At 38.9% G+C, this 19,355-nt stretch overlaps 1 protein-coding gene and 2 pseudogenes across 2 annotated transcripts; all 3 read left to right on the top strand.

Moving 5' to 3' along the window:
* The first annotated feature begins 3,457 nt into the window (after window positions 1-3,457).
* Window positions 3,458-6,921, top strand: LOC148853456 (ACT domain-containing protein ACR6-like). Its single transcript, XM_088982799.1, has 7 exons — window positions 3,458-4,095; window positions 4,636-4,681; window positions 4,822-4,936; window positions 5,040-5,107; window positions 5,310-5,924; window positions 6,178-6,282; window positions 6,379-6,921. Exons 1-7 carry the CDS (start codon window positions 4,049-4,051, stop codon window positions 6,712-6,714), a joined length of 1,332 nt encoding a protein of 443 aa, XP_088838925.1. The 5' UTR covers window positions 3,458-4,048; the 3' UTR covers window positions 6,715-6,921.
* A 3,203-nt stretch (window positions 6,922-10,124) lies between these two features.
* Window positions 10,125-11,547, top strand: LOC148853455 (1-aminocyclopropane-1-carboxylate synthase pseudogene; annotated as a pseudogene).
* A 3,777-nt stretch (window positions 11,548-15,324) lies between these two features.
* LOC148853454 (pentatricopeptide repeat-containing protein At4g21065 pseudogene) lies at window positions 15,325-17,509 on the top strand (annotated as a pseudogene). The gene has a single exon (XR_016113179.1). The product of XR_016113179.1 is annotated as a pentatricopeptide repeat-containing protein At4g21065 pseudogene (transcript).
* Window positions 17,510-19,355: the final 1,846 nt, after the last annotated feature.

The raw sequence follows: 19,355 nt of genomic DNA, 5'->3' as shown, positions 1-19,355 counted from the left end.
ACAACTTGAACTTTAAATCAACAGTCATACCCGTGCAGTAATATTCAAAAATAACTCTACAAAGACAACAATCGGGGTAATATTCCGATATTATAGTCGAGACTCGAGAGTAAATTGATGATACCGGAAAGATGTGATTGACATTTGAATGGTGTTTCTGCCTTTTCAAATGCCACACAACAGTTGGTTAAAGAATTGATTAACAGCAGGTATTGGATTGACATATTTTGAAAGTTTGGATACTAAATTATTATGTTTTAAAGTTCGATGACCAAAATGACGTTAGGCACAAAATATTGGATACTAATTGAAAATTTTTCTTAAAAAAAAAAAAAAACTTCTGGTCAAGCTAGTTCAGATGCAGATCATTATAACCTAGCCTTAAAATTTATGAACATAATATGGGCCCAGGCCCAAACCAGGCCGGACTGAAATAATCACTCCTAAAAGTGACAGACAACATCCTCAATTAATAATATTGCTGCCCAAACCAGGGAGAACTCTCTCACTACAAAGAAGAAAAAATATACAAGTCTTGTCATGAACCATGATGAAGGAAATGGGATGATAATGGGCTTATCCAATAGAATGATGCTTCTATTCACCTTAAAGAGTTATGTGGAATTGTAGATTAAGACCACGGTGAGTAATAACTTGATGGTGGAACTGGACCATCGAGTGAGTTGGTCTCTACCCTTATAGGAAAAGTTGGACGAGTGTTAATGATGAATTTTCCTTTATTTTTATTTTGTTCATAGCACATGTTCTCTTTTAACTTTGGTACAATTCTTGGAATGACAGGTCAAAGCGAAGATAATTACTATTAAAAACATCATCATTATCAGGATTCATATACACGAGAGTTTGGTAAAATATTTAGTGCACTTTGCTAACTTTGAAGTAATCTTTCTCCTTTATTCGGGCTTGAGACCAGTGATGTAAGACACGTTCACATTGAGGGAGTTTTACTCTTAAGGACATCTATCTCAAATTAAAAAGGTCTCAAATGATTTGATGAGGGTTTCATTAATATAAATCCCAATGTATTGCGTTAATCTCCGGATCATCATCAAGTCTTAATCCCAATCATATAGGGTTGGCCACATGAATCATGTTTGGCTATTTCATTCTATTTAATACTATATTTATTGGTAAATTATTATAACTTAAATAATTTTTTTACTACTTATACCCATCTCATTTTTGGTCTACCTCCAGCCTTTGCCCTTTTAGTCCCTTTAACTTGTAAAAAGAAAGAAAAAATTCACTCCTTATGGATGCTGCTTGCTGATCTTATATACACATAAATAGACCATCTTAGTCTTTTTCTCATTTTATCGCCCATTGAAGCTATTCCTAAGTTCGTTCAAATGAATTCATTTCTAATAATGTTTTTTCTAGTTTTCCACTCATTCATTTCAGTATATTTATTTCTACCACTCTCAATTTTTTTTTTTTTGTCAAATTGTTTCTTAACTACCTAACACACACACACACATATATAGCTGGTTTATTAACTATTTTATAAAATTTTCCTTTTAATCTATGTGGTACTCACCTATCACAAAACTCCTAATTCTCCCTTCTATTTTGCTCATCTTGCTCTAATTCTATGGCGGACATCCTCCCCTGTTATGAATCATTTAATCAACGTACTGGAAATGTTGCATTGAGTTATATATTGGTTTCTAATTTTAAATATACCTTGTTTTATGAAGGCACCAAGTGTTACCTAATTAACACTCTTATCATTATTAAATTCATGTATCATATATTCTATTTTAATCCTACTTATTTTAAAACTTCTTGCTTCTAAGGCATTTGTCTATAGGCCAAATTGTGCATTTAATCTTTCAGTAGTTTCATCAATTAAAACATGATCGTCAACAAACAACATGCACCATAGGACTTGGTGAAGACCCATTACAACTATAAAATTTGATGTCTCTCCCACAAGTATCTAACATTAGTCATTACACATTGATACATACATACATACATACATATACATATATATAGCATTAATTAGATTTATATACCTATTTAAAATCCCTTTCTTTTTCAATATCCCACCGTACTATTTTTAATTGATACCATTTTTTATTTGAACTTATTGAATCTCTTATACATTGCTTCATCTATAATTAAGACGAACGTTATCCTTGTAAGATGTTATAAGCGGGATTGCTCCAACTACGGAAATTTAGGAATTGATTCATCTTTGGATCAAAATTCAATATATAAGCCATTAAGAATTTAATTATAAACTTTGAGCCAACAATCATGATAGAAACACCCCATGAAGGGATTCGCTGTGATTCCCACTCTATGGAAATTGCTCTAAAATCTAAAGGGACTCTGTGTTGCATCAAATTAAAGTATTCCCTACTGTAGTAGGTATATGCAGAAGTTTCATAGCCAACGCACTAGCTTTACAAAATTACACAAGTGTAATGTTGAAGCTGAATACATCCAATAAAAAGAAGAAGAAGAAGAAAAAATGAGAAAAGAAAGAACAAAGAAGGAGCTGGTTTTGTTTTTGTTTTTTTTTTCACTCTTGCATGCACATACGAAGGCAACCATTGTTGTTGTGTACTGCACAACTCTCCAGAGTGTGGATAAAACATCTTTCTGTTTTGGACAACTTCGATTGTTGCACTTTCCAGGAAAAGAATTTGAACGTCATGACATTGCTTTTAGGAGCAGGGTACACGGTAGGGACGAAATTACCAAACAGATGAAAGAGGTTTGGATTATTTGGGTTTTTGTCTTTGTTCTACAGTGTCCCACGTTTTTTATTTCTCTATCTTTATTGCAGTTATCAAAGATGCATCCAACTGAAAAAAAAAATGAAAAGAGAGAATAAAATAAAATAAACACGTCGGCTCTAGTCAATATTTGAAACCCTAGCTAATAATCCCACGTTTAGCCTTTAAGACTTGAGATTCTCCTATTTCTATTTCTATTAATTCAATAGTTATAAAGTTACTACATTACTCATTAACGTTTTGGAAATTAAATAAGGTGATCTAACAAAATTCGATGGCCTAATTAAGTATTCATCTTATGAGTTAATATTTTATTATTAAGTAGGATTTTGGATGGCCTATATATTACGAAAAATCTTTTAGGAATTCAAACAAGACCAACCGGACTGTGCCACATACTTCCTTGTAAGAATGAACATTATTCCTTTTTTTTTTTTTTTGCATATTAAGAATGCGCGCATGGTTTAATTTCAGAATGGTTGTACAGTTAATGGAGCCAATTATTTTTTGAAAAACATATAACCAAACACCAAAAACAATTTCGGAATGTATATGTTATTTCGTTTTAGCTACTTGTATAATTATTTTTTTTATTCTTTTTTGGTAAACATGAATTCGTTGCTCAATGTTCATCGGCTAAAAAAGTAGCAACTATAAATAAACGATGGCCTTGGTCAGTGTGGTCACCAGTATTATGGTGTTTAGGTTCTCCGTTCTACTTTATAGATTTGTTTTAATAACCTTGTTCTGTATTTTCATGCAAACAGTTATGGCTCTTAATAGATCTGTATCAAAGATTATATATATGTTTATGGCACACGCATTTGCATTTACACGTGTGTATTTTTAGTATTTATTATAAATTATATTTTGCAAATTTAATTAATGTGGGGCTGGGCTGGAAACCAAAACCGAATCCTACGCCAAAGGTGGCCTTTCTACCTCACTTCCCAATTCTCTTCGTGCCATTTGAATTCTTCAATTGTCGCGCTACGTGACGACTTTGTCAAGAGAGAGAGAGAGAGAGATTGAGTCGTTGACACACTAAACATTTTCACCTCCAGCTTTTATTTTTAAATCTGATCTTCTTTGTTATTTATATATTCTCTCTCTCTCTCTCTCTCGTCTTATCTCATCTTATAATTTATAACAGCTATTCTGTTCTTACTTCCTCAGTGTTAGGACTTGGGAGGGATCTTCAAATTCTCTCTGGGGAACAATATTTCTTATTTTGGGGCTTTAATTATATTGGGTTGCCTGCTAATCTGAGAAATTAAGAAATGGATGATGAGTATGCCAAGTTTATCAGGCGGATGAACCCCCCAAGGTATTGGCCCTCTTACTTCCTTTTCCGACTCGAATTTCTCCTCTTTTTTTCAGTCTGGGTTTTCACGGTATCGGTGTGGATTTTGGTTTAATTTTTAAGTAGCTACAGGAGATATGGTTGCAACTTATGCAGAAACTAGTGCAAAAGATCTGTCTCTTTGTAAAACCAGCCATTTGGTCTTTAGCCCTTCTGATAGTTTTCTGTAACTTACTTACAAGGTGGAAGTAAGCCAATTTTTGTTTTTCCTTTTCTGTTGAAAATTATATTTCATATGAAGCATGATTTCCTGCAGAACTCTGCACACGATTGACAACTAAATCTTTTCCCCTGTTTCTTTTCTAAAGACTCACATTTTCCTATTTAATTTTGCAATCCTAGAACCACCTTCTGACACGTAAAGAAACTGCCATATTTCAAGAATTAGAAGGGATTCACTCTGTTCTTATTTTTTTCTTTGGATGCGTACTTTACTGTTTTTTTAATTTTTGTAGTGGGCATAGGGACGATTTCCTTGGCTAATTTCCCTTTTTTTGTACGCAGAGTTGTGATTGACAATGATGCATGTGAGCATGCTACTGTAATTAAGGTTAGCTTGTAATCTCTCCACTTTATTCCCCCTCAATGTACATTACAGACATGCTGAATTTTGTGGTGGTTTTATTTTACCTTGCCTCCGTGAAGCAATTATCTTTAGAAATTATTGCTTACTTCTGTTTTCATATTTAGGCTGACAGTGTGAACAAGCATGGAGTTCTCCTGGAAGTTGTCCAAGCTCTTACAGATCTCAACCTCATTATAACAAAAGCGTATATGTCTTCTGACGGGGGATGGTTCATGGATGGTATTTTTACTCCTCTGTCTATCCAAATCATATTTGACAGAACTCGGTGCTTCTTCTTTTTATCCCACATCTTCTCTTCTCACTTACAAATTTGATGTTTCAGTGTTCAACGTGACTGATTATGGTGGCAACAAAATCAGAGATGAACGAATCCTCAACTACATACAGAAGGTAAGTACTTGTTTACAGCAGCTGATCTTCGTCTTTGCCTCCAGATACCACCTTTAGGTTTGCATGCACGTTTGAATCTTTCTCCGCTCCCTCTAATTAAAAACATTTCGAAATGAGAATGAAATTTTTGTAGTATTTCTGAGAATGAACTGAAATCGTTAACTCCCTAACGCATTTATATATGTTATTGCTCATGTTGCAGACTCTTGAAACTGATGCCTGCTTCTTACCTTCATTGAGAGACTCTGTTGGAGTGATGCCCTCGTCTAAAGAGCATACCTCAATTGAACTAATGGGTACTGACAGACCTGGTTTACTGTCCGAACTATGTGCAGTGCTCACAGATCTCAGATGTAACGTTGTGAATGCTGAGATCTGGACGCACAATGAAAGAGCAGCAGCTGTGGTTCATGTGACTGATGAGTCGACAGGGTCTCCAATTGAAGAAGATTCTGAGCGGCTATCCAAAATCAAGCAACTTTTGTGCTATTTACTCAAAGGAAACAATGGCCTGAGAACAGCAAAAATGGCACTTTCACCCCCTGGATTGATTCACACAGAGAGAAGGTTACACCAGATGATGTTTGCTGACAGAGACTATGAAAGGGTTGAAGGAAAAGGGATGACCAGAGCCAAGGATTGGAGTTCAAGACCTGATGTTACTGTATTGGACTGTATTGAAAAGGACTACACTGTGATTACTATGAGGTCTAAAGACAGGCCAAAGCTCTTGTTTGACACCATATGCACTCTAACAGACATGCAATATGTGGTGTTTCATGGAACAGTGAACACAGCAAGGATGGAAGCTTATCAGGTATATATGATCAAGTTCAGTAGTAAATGTATTCATACATGACTAAGGTCACTAAACTCATGCAAGAACTAGGAAAATATATCCAACTAATGACATTGTTTTTTGGTAGAAAAGCATTCCATTACCGAGGGAAAAAATCTAATGACAAATTTTTAGGCTTAATTTGCTGAACTTGCTTAGTTTCCCAACCTTTGACATAAGCATTTGAGCTTATGCTATCATATAAAGGTATTTCTTTCATGTTTGGTTGTAGGAATACTATATCCGACATGTTGATGGGTTCCCTATAAGGTCAGAAGCTGAGCGACAACGTCTGAGACAGTGTCTTGAAGCAGCGATTGAGAGGCGCAGTTCAGAGGTTTGACATATATCACTAATGGACAAAAGAAACCTGAAAAAGTTAAGACACCCTTACACAATCTCTTAAAATCTATTGTACTGGTATTGATTGCAGGGAGTGGAGCTAGAACTGTGCACAGAAGACAGAGTTGGACTTCTGTCGGATATTACCAGGATATTCAGGGAGAATAGTTTGTGCATCAAAAGAGCAAAGATCTCAACAAAGGGTGGAAAAGCAAAAGATACATTCTATGTTACAGATGCATCTGGTGACCCAGTTGATCCCAAGGCCATCGACTCCATCTGCAGACAGATTGGACAAACCATACTGCAGGTGAAGCAGAGCTGGAGGAGCTTCTCCCCCAAACCTCCCAAGGAGACAAGAACTGCAGGCTTCCTTCTCGGGAACTTGTTTAAAACTAATTTCAGATTAATTAGGTCGTGCTCCTAACATCTTTGTACATTAATTATTGTATCAACTATATATCAAGAAGAGCCTATGTAGAAATACCAAAAGGAGGCCGCCATACACTGTTAAAAATACCGCAGGTCTGGTATTTTCTCTCTTTTTCTTTTGTAAATATTTTTTGTACAAAATTATTACATTTATTTTGAATGATGTTATATGAGCAAAGTCCAAACCAAAGTGGAGTGAGAATTGCTTTCGTATACCGACTTGTTTTAGGGAATCACGATTTAATCTGTCGGACTATTGGAGAGTAGCAACATAGTGATGTTATTAAGTCATTTTTTAAGAGATTAAACAAAACTTAGAAAAGAAACCACCTAGCTAGGGCATTGCATGCCCAAGTCCCACGAGGCACGGGCCATGGATCTTTTTAGTTCGCGAGCCAGTCAGCTACTCAGCTATTTGATTTCGTTCTCTGTGTGGAGATGGCTGTTGTTTACGCTTAATATCGGTTTCCTCTTTAATTAAGTCATTTTTTATCCAACTGGACTTCTTTCAGCCATTCATCCTAGGTTGGCTGAAGTCCAGGATGGGTTTATCATGGATAATTCTCAACTTTGAAACTTGACAGATTTAGACATGGAAATTAATTAACAATTAATAAAATGCCTGCCATGCCAAGCCTTTTGCAAATTATTCACACAATTTCTTACCTCGTTACATCTACTGTGGATTTGTTGTTGGGTTTCGGAACAAAATTCTTGGGCACCGTTTACTTTTAGGTTATTTATCGGGGTAAATGCAATAGTTATTTGGGTAAGTTTTTATCGGGAAACACTTACTTGGATAAGTGCATTTATTCATGTTTCATTTTTTTTTTCGATAAATTAATAAAGTAATGACCATTTTAGTCATAAAATGTTATTATTAAAATGACTATTTTTGTCATATTCAAGCATTAGCAACTTTCCTTTTAGGTGAAAAAGTTTTACCTTATAAGTGAAACCTAAGAAAATAAACTTTCCTTAATTCCTACATAAATCTAAAAAATGAATATGAGATTCTTGATCAATGAGAATCAAAATCTCATTGATCAACTTTACCCCTTTGAAAATCCAAAAAAAAGAATGCTACTTTGGTTCTACACAAAACAAGCTTTGACACCATTTTTGGTTCTGCCCCCAAAACATATCATATCTTTCTTCCACTCTTCTACTTGCTAGGCACTGGTAGGCCTGTCCCCCGCAAATCATGTTTCATCCAAAAGATATTTGCCAATGTAGGACTGAGCTTGATTGATTTTTAAAGGCTATATCTTCTTCTTTGTACCAAGTTAGAACATAGCTTTGTTTTAAAAACCAGAACGGATAAGGAACCGTTTTGGTTACCAGTTTTCAGGTAAAATGGTTTGATCATCTGGTTCAAATAGATGACCTGTTTTGATTAAAAAATAATTAAAATAAGCAATGGCCAAAAATGTTATTTGTGTTGACAGTTCAACTGCTTGGGTCAGCGGATCATTGACTAAATCAACGGTTTTTGGCCTAAAAACAGTTTTAAGATGAAACAAAACCATTTGCCTGATCGATTTCTGGTCAACCAATCCGATTTTCAAAATCATGGAACAAAGGGGCATTACGGAAAATAAATAAGATGTTCCATCTGCCTTTTTACATTTACAAATTTGTGTGACATTTCTTCTGGGTTTCAGTCAGGCTCAGTTTATATAGAGTATAAATACAAATATGTAGAGTGCAAAATATTGTATTTTATATTTTGTATATATTTATACTGTACATATTTGTATTTATACTCCTTACAAATATGTAGAGTGCCAACGCTATTCTTATTTTATTGCTACCAAAATCAGCTAGATGACAAGATAGAATAAGTGCTGTAAGTAAGAATTATGTGTAAATAGCATCCAGCCACATGTTGGGAATATCTTCCTTCCATACATGTAAATATATTAAATTTGTGAGGAGACGTTTCTATGTATTCACACGATACACATATAGACGTGATCAAATAAGACCGATTACTAATAGAAGCTAAATTTGTGAGGAGACGTTTTTCTTATTCTTTGTTTCCGTATATGTATTATTCTATTCTAATAAATTATATTAGTTGTAGTCTGGTAGAAGAGAGGTATGGTGAATTCAAATCCCCCGCCCCACCCAATACGAGCATTGGTTGTGACAGGTACAAATACCAAATTTTAAGATTGGAATCTACCTTACCTTTATTGTCCTACCGACTTTTGAATGCAAAAGTTTGTTTACATTTTGAGTGCAAAAATGCCAGAAAATTTACTTTTATTTACGGTACAAAAAATATACTCTTATCAAATGCCTACGGTCCAACATTTGCATCGTAGCCTTCCCCCAAACATTCCACATGTGGTACTTGTCGTTAGAAGATGTTTTCCGTGGATTAGGACGTTTTGGGAGTTCACATCGTCTGCACGAGGATGCAGAAAAACTTCTGCATTCGCCAATAATATTCCACCACGTCACGTAATGTAACGGAGCCCAGTCGAGCTAATTGGGCAGCGTTCTCGTGGGCAGGAGATCTGGACTCGTGTTTCTCACGCTGAATTGTTAAAATTTGAACACCCGCTGAGGTTTAAATTCCTATTTTGTTTGTGTTCGACTTTCTGCACTCCCTTTTTTTCTCTCTCGCTCTCTCTCTCTCTGCCCCCTCCGCTCTCCCCTGTTCGTCTCCTTTTTTTCTGGCAACATAGACAGAACTGTTGTCGCTGGAGGACTTGCAATTGGTGCCGGGCTTGGTGAGTTTTACCGATGATAATGGAACGGCCAATGGTACGCCTGAGTGGATGAGACAACCCCGCTAGAGTCGGTGGCAGAGCTGCTAGTGGTGGAGAATCCGGCGCTAGAGCCAAGTTACCCGGCGGAGTTGGCAATACCCTTATGACGAGATTCTCAGCCTCTGAAGAGGCTTTTCAGTGAGCCGTTGTTGAAAGAAAAATAGGCATAGCCAGGGAGTAATGGTCCCCTCTGAGCTAAGCAAAATGACATAGAAATTCGGAAGTTCATCCATTGTAAAGCAAGGAACCCATATTTAAATTTCAGCGTAAAAGGAAAGAGAGATGCCACCATGAAGGAGGTGGAGTTGGATTGATTGAGAAGTGTGGATTCAGTGGAGTTGCAAAGTTTGAATTAATGCTCTTCTATTGTGGAAAATGTAAATGTTGTGGTGACGTTCATATTTGAAAACTGTCAACAGAAGGGTAGAAGGTTAAACATTTTACTTCAGCTGCAACTAAAAAATCTAATAAATGGCCCTAATTTAACTTACCTTGGCTCTCTATTCACTAACGATTATCTCCTGCGTGAACTGTTGATTTCCTCCACTCTGCAATTTCATTTACAGCAATGGTCTTGGCATGGGAGGATTAGAAGACTGGTGTGGACAGAAAATAAAGTATGGGCATGGAGAAAGCCTCCATGGACTTTAGTTTTGGAATCAGAAAAGTAGATGGATGGGGAGGGGCTCGGTGAGTTTGTCTGCAGTGGGTTTGTCTCAGTTTAGGAAAAAGGTCCATTGGATTTTGGATTTGGATGCGTGAAGCTGTTCATGTTTTCGTGAGGAATTATTTTCTTTTACAGTGAATTTTCTTTATTAAAAACAAAAGAGAAAGGGAGAACAAAGAGTTAGGCTTCAGTCCAGGCACCCTCAGTCAGGGCACCGTTTGCGCATTTGGAGGACGCGTTGAAGCGTGCGAGGATGCTTTACGCCGCTAGTTAAGCAGACATCTCTCTCTTTAGTTTGTCATAGTCCTTCATTAATTTTGTCATACACTTTTGCTGCAGTTTTAATTGAGATTTGGGAGAACAGGAGTTCAGCTTGTTCCAATCATTTGCAACAGCTCTAACAACTTTAATATCACTAGAGGTGCACTGGAAGAGGCATACAAGAAAGTCCAAGAGGCCAACATCAAAGTAAAAGGCTTGATTGTCACAAATCCATAAAACCCACTAGGGACAATCTTAGATCGAGACACATCATCTACCAAAAGAACATCCACCTAGTTTCCGATGAGATATATGCAGGAACTGTCTTCAGCCATCCTACCAATTTCATAAGCATCTCTGAGATAAGAGGAAGACACCTAGTGTAATCGTGATCTCGTCCACATCGTCTATAGTCTCTCTAACGACATGGGACTACCAGGCTTCAGGGTCGGCATAGTGTACTCATATAATGATGTCGTGGTGAATAGCGGTCGCAAGATGTCCAACTTTGGACTCGTCTCCATGCAGGCGCAAAACCTAATCGCATCCATCTTGTCAGATAACGGGTTTGTTGAGAGCTTCATCCAGAAGAGTGCAATAAGGCTAGCGACGAGACATAAGATCTTCATGACGAAGCTTGCCCAAGTGGGAATTGATTGTTTGAAGAGCAACACCAGTCCGTTCTGTTGGATGGACTTGAGGGGTCTCCTCAAAGAACCAACTGTCGAAGCAGAGATGGAGCTGCGGCGTGTGATTATCAACGACATCAAGCTCAATGTTTTGTCTGGTTCATCTTTCCATTGCACGGAACCTGGTTGGTTCAGAGTATGCTTTGCAAATATGGACAGTGAAACTATGGAAGTGGCTCTATGAAGAATTCAGAACTTCATGCTTCACCCCGAGGAAGCTAACATGCCTGTAAAGAACAAGAGCTGGCTAAAATATAACCTCCGATTAAGCTTATCATCTAGGAGATTTGAAGAGGTGGTCATGTCACCACACTCGATATCGCCTCACTCGTCTCTTGTTAGTTCCAGGGCTTGACTAGCTTAAGTTGATCCCGTCGTCGGTGATGGTTATTTTTTGCTGGTAGTGATGGTTGTTAAGTCACCGCCGAGTCGATGGGGGGGGGGGGGGGGGGGGGGGGGGAGAGAGAGAGGGAGAAGAGAGATGTCTCGTCTACGACACTCAAGGGAGAGGAGAGGAGAAGCTTAACTAATGGCGTAAAGCATCCTCGCATGCTTCAGCCATTTACATGATTTGGCGCGTCCTCTAAATGCGCAAACGGTGCCCTGACTAAGGGTGCCTGTACTGAAGTCGAACTCAAGAGAAAAGCAAAGGAAATGAATAAGAGATGATGTAAAAATAATGGTTGAGACTTGAGAAAGAAGAAATTATTATTCAGTTGTTAATGGTTGATTAATCAAAGTCTAAATTCACGACTCAGCACCCATTGTCTTTTTATTAGATTATTTTAGTAGATATGCAGTTTTTGAAGAGGAAGTATAGGTCCAACATGAGAAGGAGCCAGAAATTTTTTGTGAGGGGAGTCAAAACCTAAACTGGAACGGTGGAGGGGGAAATAAGTATGGATGGGCCCATAGGGGGGGCAACCATTGGGGTGGAGAGTTTGGGAAGAGGGAATTTTTTACATGGAAAGCTCTATTCCAAGTGGAGAATTATAGACCATAGGGGGGCCATGTCTCCTTTGGGTCCCCTAGCATCGCCCCTAAGCGTGAGAGATGTGTACCATCACCGGTAGACGGTGAAACATGGGAGAGCATAGGAGGCGGGGGGCATGGTTTTTAAAACCGAACCAGACCGAGCAGTCGGACTGGAAAAACTAGGAACTGATCAGTTCTGTTTTTCCCAAAAATCGGATTTCCCCCAAAAACTGTTGATTTTGGTCAACAAACCGCTGAATCGGGCGGTTAACCGTTCAAACATTTAACCTTTTTTTTAATTTTTTTCTGTTAGAACAGGCCAAGCGTTCGGTTCGAACGATTGGACCATTCAACCAAGTAACCAAACCCCTGACCGGTTCGGTCACCGAGTTAGTTTTAAAAACCATGGCGGGGAGAGAGCTAGAGAAAGAAAGGAAGTATAGATAAAATAAGATTGGACCTGGGCAGGTGTTCAAATTTTAATAATCAATAAATTATTTATATTGTCGGAAACGCTGTTAAAATTTAATTGGACTAGGTTCTGTTACATTATGTGGCATGGTGGAATATTATTGGGGGATGCAAAAGTTTTTCTACATCCTAGATGTCGATGATGTGAACGCTGTTTTTGGGGTGTGATGTAGCACGATCTGGTTGCTCCCTGCTGAAAGGTAACTCAGACGTTAGACTATTACGTGGTCGGGTTGAACAACAAGACAAGAATGCTTAGAGGTTTTGGGGTACTTTATTCAGTGTGGGCACTCTGATGTTTAAGTTAGCGTAGGAGATTTGTGATGAGTTGATACCTTGAAAATTCTAGTAAGATAGAGCTAAATCGTGCGTACCTTATGAGGCTAGAGGCAATGCCTTTATATAAACGAGCTATCGTAGGCCCCATGAAACGTGTCCAAGGTCACCGGCTTGTCTAACCCGGAGTCTGTTCCGCACCCGAAGATGAACTTCATGTAAGTTGATATGGCTTATCCAAGTCTATTCAATTTGGGTGGAAGAGATAAAGATTCATTGGCATGCAACGTGATCCCAAAGATATCAGAGACAAGTGGTTCACTTCTAAATGGAGGCTACGTGGCACCTCAGTAGGTGGTGAGTGTGGCGAGCTGCTCAGACCCCGGTGCTAGCTAAGTGACATGAGGTGTTCGAGGTAACTTGGACTGATGAGGTGTACGAGGATGCTGAGATTTCACGAAGTCGATGGGTTGCACTCTGTGGGGGCGCATATGTGAATTGTGCAATCCGACGGTCCGACCAACGATTGGAAGAAACACACTTTATTAGATAGCTGAGTAGCTGACAGGCCTTTGCTGTTAGACAGTCTTGTATGCCCTTAGCGTCAATCTGATTTGATGTACTTTTGTTATTTAGTGGAAATAAATTAAAGTGCATGTTTGATTCATGTTGTTTGGTGTAATTCTGTGTAAGACCCTAAAACTGGACACTTATAGAAACTTGTGTTAGTTTTAAATGTTCACAGTCATTGGATAAGTCTGGGGAGATTTATCCTGCCAAGGCTGATACTGATGTGCCACTAAGTGTTGGGATGGCTTATTTCGGCCATCAGGGTAAGACCCAAGGCACATGCAGTATGGGATTGCTTGAACCCTTGAACTGGACCAAATTTTCAGTATTGCCCTAGACCTTGGAGACAAATGGGCAAAACTGGAAAGTTACACCTGACCCCTAGACTCGATTATGACACATCACTAGGTGTCGGATCGGGCTGTCTTTGATGTGTCAATCAGTGAGATCCTTAGTGGGGGTCAAAACCTGGACATGTTGGGGCAGTCTGAGAATTCATCTGAGTGAGTGGTCATAGTGACAGGATCATCCCCTTTGTCAGACAATGGTAATGATCGGGAATGCTCTCTCTCTAATGGAAACCAAACTGCTGGCAGTTGATTTCAATCGTTGGAATTTTGTTTTGCAAAAATAAGATATATATATATATATATATATGTATATGTATGTATGTATATGTATATGTACGGTCTCAAAAGATTTGCAAAATGTTTTAATTCCCGGGATCCATGTGAGTAGAGAGTGCGGCACTGTTCCTTACAACCAAGAGAGAGGTCTTCTCTTGTCAGGCAGTGCTTGATCATTAAGGGCTGAGAGGTTAAGTGTAAGACCATTTAGGACAATACCTGATGGGCTAATCTTGCACCTGCACACAGTCTCTGGGTTTTTATAAGATGGCTTGGCCCAGGGACCACTTAAGGTAAGTGTTGGGCCCATAGGGTCCATGTGATGGGCTCAAGGGGGTCACTGAGTCTTTTAGTGAATTCGACTGGGCCTTGTAATAAAGGCTGGGCCGAACCCATGTGGCTGGTGTATAGATCAATGCTTGGGTCCCACGCCATACAAAGAAGCCAAACTGGGCAGTAGGTTGGAAACTGATTAAACACTAAACACTTAATGGGTCAAAAGCCCACTTCGAACTGGGCTGATATGATCACCAGTTCATGGGGCGAATCTGAGATTAATGTTAGTAAAAGGATTGGGCCTTTAACCTTATCCACTCTAAGAGACCAAATTCAAATTATATTTGAATCTGGTAACCTCCTAATAAGATTAGGAAATAACTAACTTAATCTGCAGATATGAATAAGATTAACGCCTATCCAAATACTGATTTGGATTGTGATAACTCCCAAAATATTGGGAGGTTTCTTAATCAAGAAGAAATAGGAGAAAACCCTAGCAGAAATATCAGATTTCGAACTAAGGGGTTTGAGGAAGCAAGAAGCACATCCTGCAATCTGAGATCAAATCTCTCATAGACTCCAGAGAGAAGAGACAATTCTGCCCTCTTCGTCCCTGGATTTCTCTTCCTTCAGCCGCCGCCACTCCCTGTTGGAAGATTGGATCTTTGCAGCAACAGAAAGTCAAGAAATCAGTTCTTGACAATAGTCTTGCAAGAAAGACAATAGATTCGGTGTTCAAGGTTTTCAGAAGGTTCTTGTGAAGAATCCAGTGTGTATGATGCACCATGTTGGTTCCGTTCCATCCACAGCTGTGTCATCTTCAGCAGGAGTGGATTTTGGTTACTTCTTTGGGCGTGAACACCAACTTTGGGAGATATTATTTCTCCGGATCAAGTATAATCTTTCATGTTTCCTTTTGGTTCAGATCTGGTTTGTTTATGATTCAAGTAGGATCATTGAATAAAGTATTTTAAATTTAGGGAATATGATTCCCAGTTGGAAGAAAGTAGTAAATTTTTTTGAAATTCGGCCCCCATTCCGCACTCTTCTTGGCATCCATTCGATAGATCCTACCATTCTTTGATTTGCTTCGTCGTCCGGCCGAACCAGGATAATTCATTCCGAGGAAAGACGAAGAGACGGGGAAGGTAGAGGATTTACGCAGGAAATGAACGGCTTTGCTCTTAATTGCAAAATCCAAATCTCCGATTACGTTAAACCGTCGGAAACTCTGCATATTAGGTCACATCATCGACCTGAATTGAGATGCCTTCCGCTGCTCAACAAATGCACCCACTTGATGCAATTGAAGCAAGTCCACGCCCAAATCATCAAACTCCCACATGATGACACTGATAATCTACTTGGCAGGCTTGTTGAGTCACTGGTGGCTTCAGGTGAAATGAGTTACGCTTACCAAGTATTCAAGGAGATGAGGAGACCAACTACCTTCGTATTCAACACAATGGTGAGAGGCTATGCACTCATTGGCGCTCTTAAACAAGGAATCGAGCTTTATATAAAAATGCTACATTGGGGACTTCAACCCGACAAGTTTACTTATACATTTCTTCTGAAAACTTGCACGTCTCTCAGTCAAGGAAAAGGAGTGCACTCTCTCGTACTCAAAAGGCAAGGTTCTGGGTCGGAGTCGGACATATACTCTCAGACCGCTTTGGTCAGTTTCTATGCTAACCACGGTGATCTTGAATCTGCGCGTTATTTGTTCGACAGAATGCCCAAGAAAAATGTGGTCTCGTGGACTGCAATGATCACGGGCTATGTGAAGCTGAAGAGGTATAATGAGGGACTTGCTCTGTTTCACCATATGCAAATTTCCGGAGTTGACATTAATGAACTGACTTTGGTTAATGTACTCTGTGCTTGCGCCCATCTTGGAGCTCTCGAGATGGGGAAATGGGTTCATGCCTATATCGATAGGCGCCAAATTTTCTTGAATCCTACTCTTGCTACTGCCCTTATAGACATGTACGTGAAATGTGGGTACATCCAAACAGCTTCCCAAGTTTTTGAAGAGCTGCTACACAGTCAGAGGGGTGTCTGCGCGTGGAATGCTATCATTGGGGGACTTGCCATGCATGGTTATGCAGAGGAAGCACTTGATAGATTTGAACAAATGCAAATGTGTGGAACAAGACCCGACGAAATCACATTTATTGCAGTTCTATCTGCTTGCTCGCATTCTGGACTGGTAGACAAGGGCAAGGAGCTTTTCCACTCGATGAGAAAGGATTGTGGGATTGAACCTAGCATTAAACACTATGGGTGTTTGGCAGATCTCCTGGGAAGGGCTGGCCACCTGGACGAAGCATACCAGATGGTGAAAAACATGCCATTGGAGCCCAATGGAGTTGTGTGGGGGACGTTGCTCAAAGCCTGCGCGGTCCATGCTAACGTTGAATTGGCGGAGACTGCAATGGAGCGGCTAGTTGAATTGGAACCATTTAACGACGGGAACTATGTTGTCATGTCAAACATCTATGCTGCCAGGAGGCGGTGGGATGATGTAGCGAGGCTGAGGAGGTTCATGAAAGACAGAGGGATACTAAAGATCCCAGGTTGTAGTACCATTGAAATCGATAATGTTATACATGAATTCATGGTTGGGGATAGCAGACACCCTCGGTCAAAGGATATTTACTCCATGCTGGATGATGTTGCGATGAGATTGAAGGCAGAGGGATATGTTCCGAAGACTAACCAGGTGTTGATTGATGCCAGTGAAGAAGGAAAAAGACAAGCTTTGTGTCATCACAGTGAGAAGTTGGCAATTGCCTTTGGGCTTATTAGCACAAATCCCAGGACTCCCATAAGGGTGATGAAAAACCTTCGAGCCTGTGGAGATTGCCATCTAGCAACAAAATTGATATCAAAGATATATAGCAGGGAGATCATTGTTAGGGATAGGAACCGGTTCCACCATTTTAAAGATGGCACCTGTTCTTGCAACGATTATTGGTGAACAACCAAAAAGATCCAACAAGCTTGAAGATAGAGGTCTACGTTTTTTTCCTTTTTTATTCAATTTAAGAAGATTCATTTTTTTCTCTTTAATTAGGAAAAATTGAGAGAAACGTTTTTTAATGTCCTTTGGTTTTAAAGAAATGTAGAGAAAAGTTCTTTTTTTATTATATCTTTATAAAATAATCAAATTTTATTGCCAGTTGTACCAAAACACTTGTGCCATGACGCTTTTTACCAAATAGTTTTAAGCAAAAAAATTCGCCGGATGTCTCTCTGCACCTTGTGGGGTTTAATGGAACTAGATAACTATGAAAGAAATAAACCCAAAGTTTTATTTCCCACTAATTCAATCCAACACCATATTTCCCTTTGAGACATAACAGTATAACTTCAACCCAAAACATCCGGCCTTTGTGAAGTGGATCAGGCCTTCGTTTTTTTTTTTTCCTGCTGCTCTTAATCGTGCCTCCAAAATTGTATCTTGATACATCAAACTGAAAATAGAATATTATGCACCAATAGTCAGAGCACGAAGTTACCCCTCTATCTGTCGTTATCTTTCGTATCTTTGCAGAGGATCTAGGAGTGTACGTCATTTTCACAACTTTGAGGCTCCAGTTGGAAAAGATGAAATGATGCTTTTTTCCGCTAATTTGAAGTTGACATGTAACGAAGTAGCCCTCACCACTTGGGCATAGGCATGTTCTGGATGACGTGGCTCCTCTAAATGGCCTCACGACTTAAAAAGATTACCTCACTACACGAATTTACTTCAGCCGCTCTCACAAGGGAACGCTCCACAACACATCCCAACCCTGTATTGGGAATATCTCCCAATGATGTTTCATCACTTTTTGTAGACACCGAATCTATTCTTCATGCATGGCATTTCACACCGATCTTATACATTCCATCGTACATTAAAAGCATTTTCCCTATTTATGTGTTATTAATTATTGAAGATGTTTCCAATGCATTATGGGATGTACATGTAAAATTATTGTAAGTCACCGTGTGAAACAGATCCTAATTCCTTTTTTACTGTCATCAGGAAATGTTTCCACACAAGGCTGGAATGTGCTGTGGGGCGACCCTCGTGAGGGGCTGATGTGAACTCTCACCACACACTCAAAATGTTTGTCAACCAAAATTCCTCCTTGAATCTTGTGTACTGGTTCTCCTCCTCTTCCTTTTCGCTTTTTTCTTTTTTTTTTTTTTTTGTCTCAAACTATGAACTAAGTGAGGCGGCAGATTTATGGGAGGTCAGAGACTATGGTGCTAGGGTGCTATTTTCTTTTAGTTTCACTTTCAAATAGTAAGTGCGGTGATAACGGATGAGATGCTTGGATACATATTGCCATGTTGTCATAAATTCATAATATATATTGAATCTAGATCTGTTGTCATCTTCCATGAATAGCTTTTGTCACAACCGTCAATGAAGTTTTATCATAACAACCGTCTAAAACTTTCAAAATTTCAAGATTTGTCTAATTCATCTATATTTAGTAAGTGCAGCAATAGATTTGTCCAAAACTTTTGAAATTTCAAAATTGAAGAAAAACGTAAAATTCCTACACATGAACAAGAGTTACTAGTTAGCTTAGAGCCTTAAACTTCATGGTTCATACGAGTAATCTTGATGAAAAAATTTAAACAATCAACAATTAATTGTAAAACTTCAATATTTATTTTTTTCATAATTTTTAAGTTTTTAATTTGCGCCTCCTTAGCACCCAACTGCCTCACCTCTGCCTTTTAACATTTTAAAACCTTGGTTTTTGCAAGGGTTGTCATTTGATGTTCATCGCAAGGTGGTGATGCCATTTTATGTCCATCACAAGTCTTAGGCGATGCCTGTTGCTCACGGCCTTCTGTTCTCTCACAGATCCCAGAAAGCACTTTATGTCCATCACAAGTCCTGGGCAACACTATGTGCACATGTGAGCCTTCCATCATTTTGATATAGCATCTTTGTGCCATTATTGGGGTGTCCCGATTAGATTATATCCCTGTGGTTTTCCTTTGATATCTTCATAGTTCAGATGATGATAAAC

This window comes from Nelumbo lutea, chromosome 4, assembly GCF_056320005.1.
Source record: "Nelumbo lutea isolate HS-2025 chromosome 4, American lotus-T2T, whole genome shotgun sequence".
Classification (NCBI taxonomy): domain Eukaryota; kingdom Viridiplantae; phylum Streptophyta; class Magnoliopsida; order Proteales; family Nelumbonaceae; genus Nelumbo; species Nelumbo lutea.
Note: the sequence above shows the minus strand (reverse complement) of the source record. Positions and strands in the feature narration are given on the sequence as shown.

Excerpts from the sequence above, each read along its gene's own strand:
- LOC148853456 (XM_088982799.1), top strand. The coding sequence starts at position 4,049 with ATGGATGATGAGTATGCCAAGTTTATCAGGCGGATGAACCCCCCAAG. Across the intron at positions 4,682-4,821 it reads AGCATGCTACTGTAATTAAG|GCTGACAGTGTGAACAAGCA; the intron begins GTTAGCTTGTAA and ends TTTCATATTTAG. Across the intron at positions 5,925-6,177 it reads CAAGGATGGAAGCTTATCAG|GAATACTATATCCGACATGT; the intron begins GTATATATGATC and ends GTTTGGTTGTAG.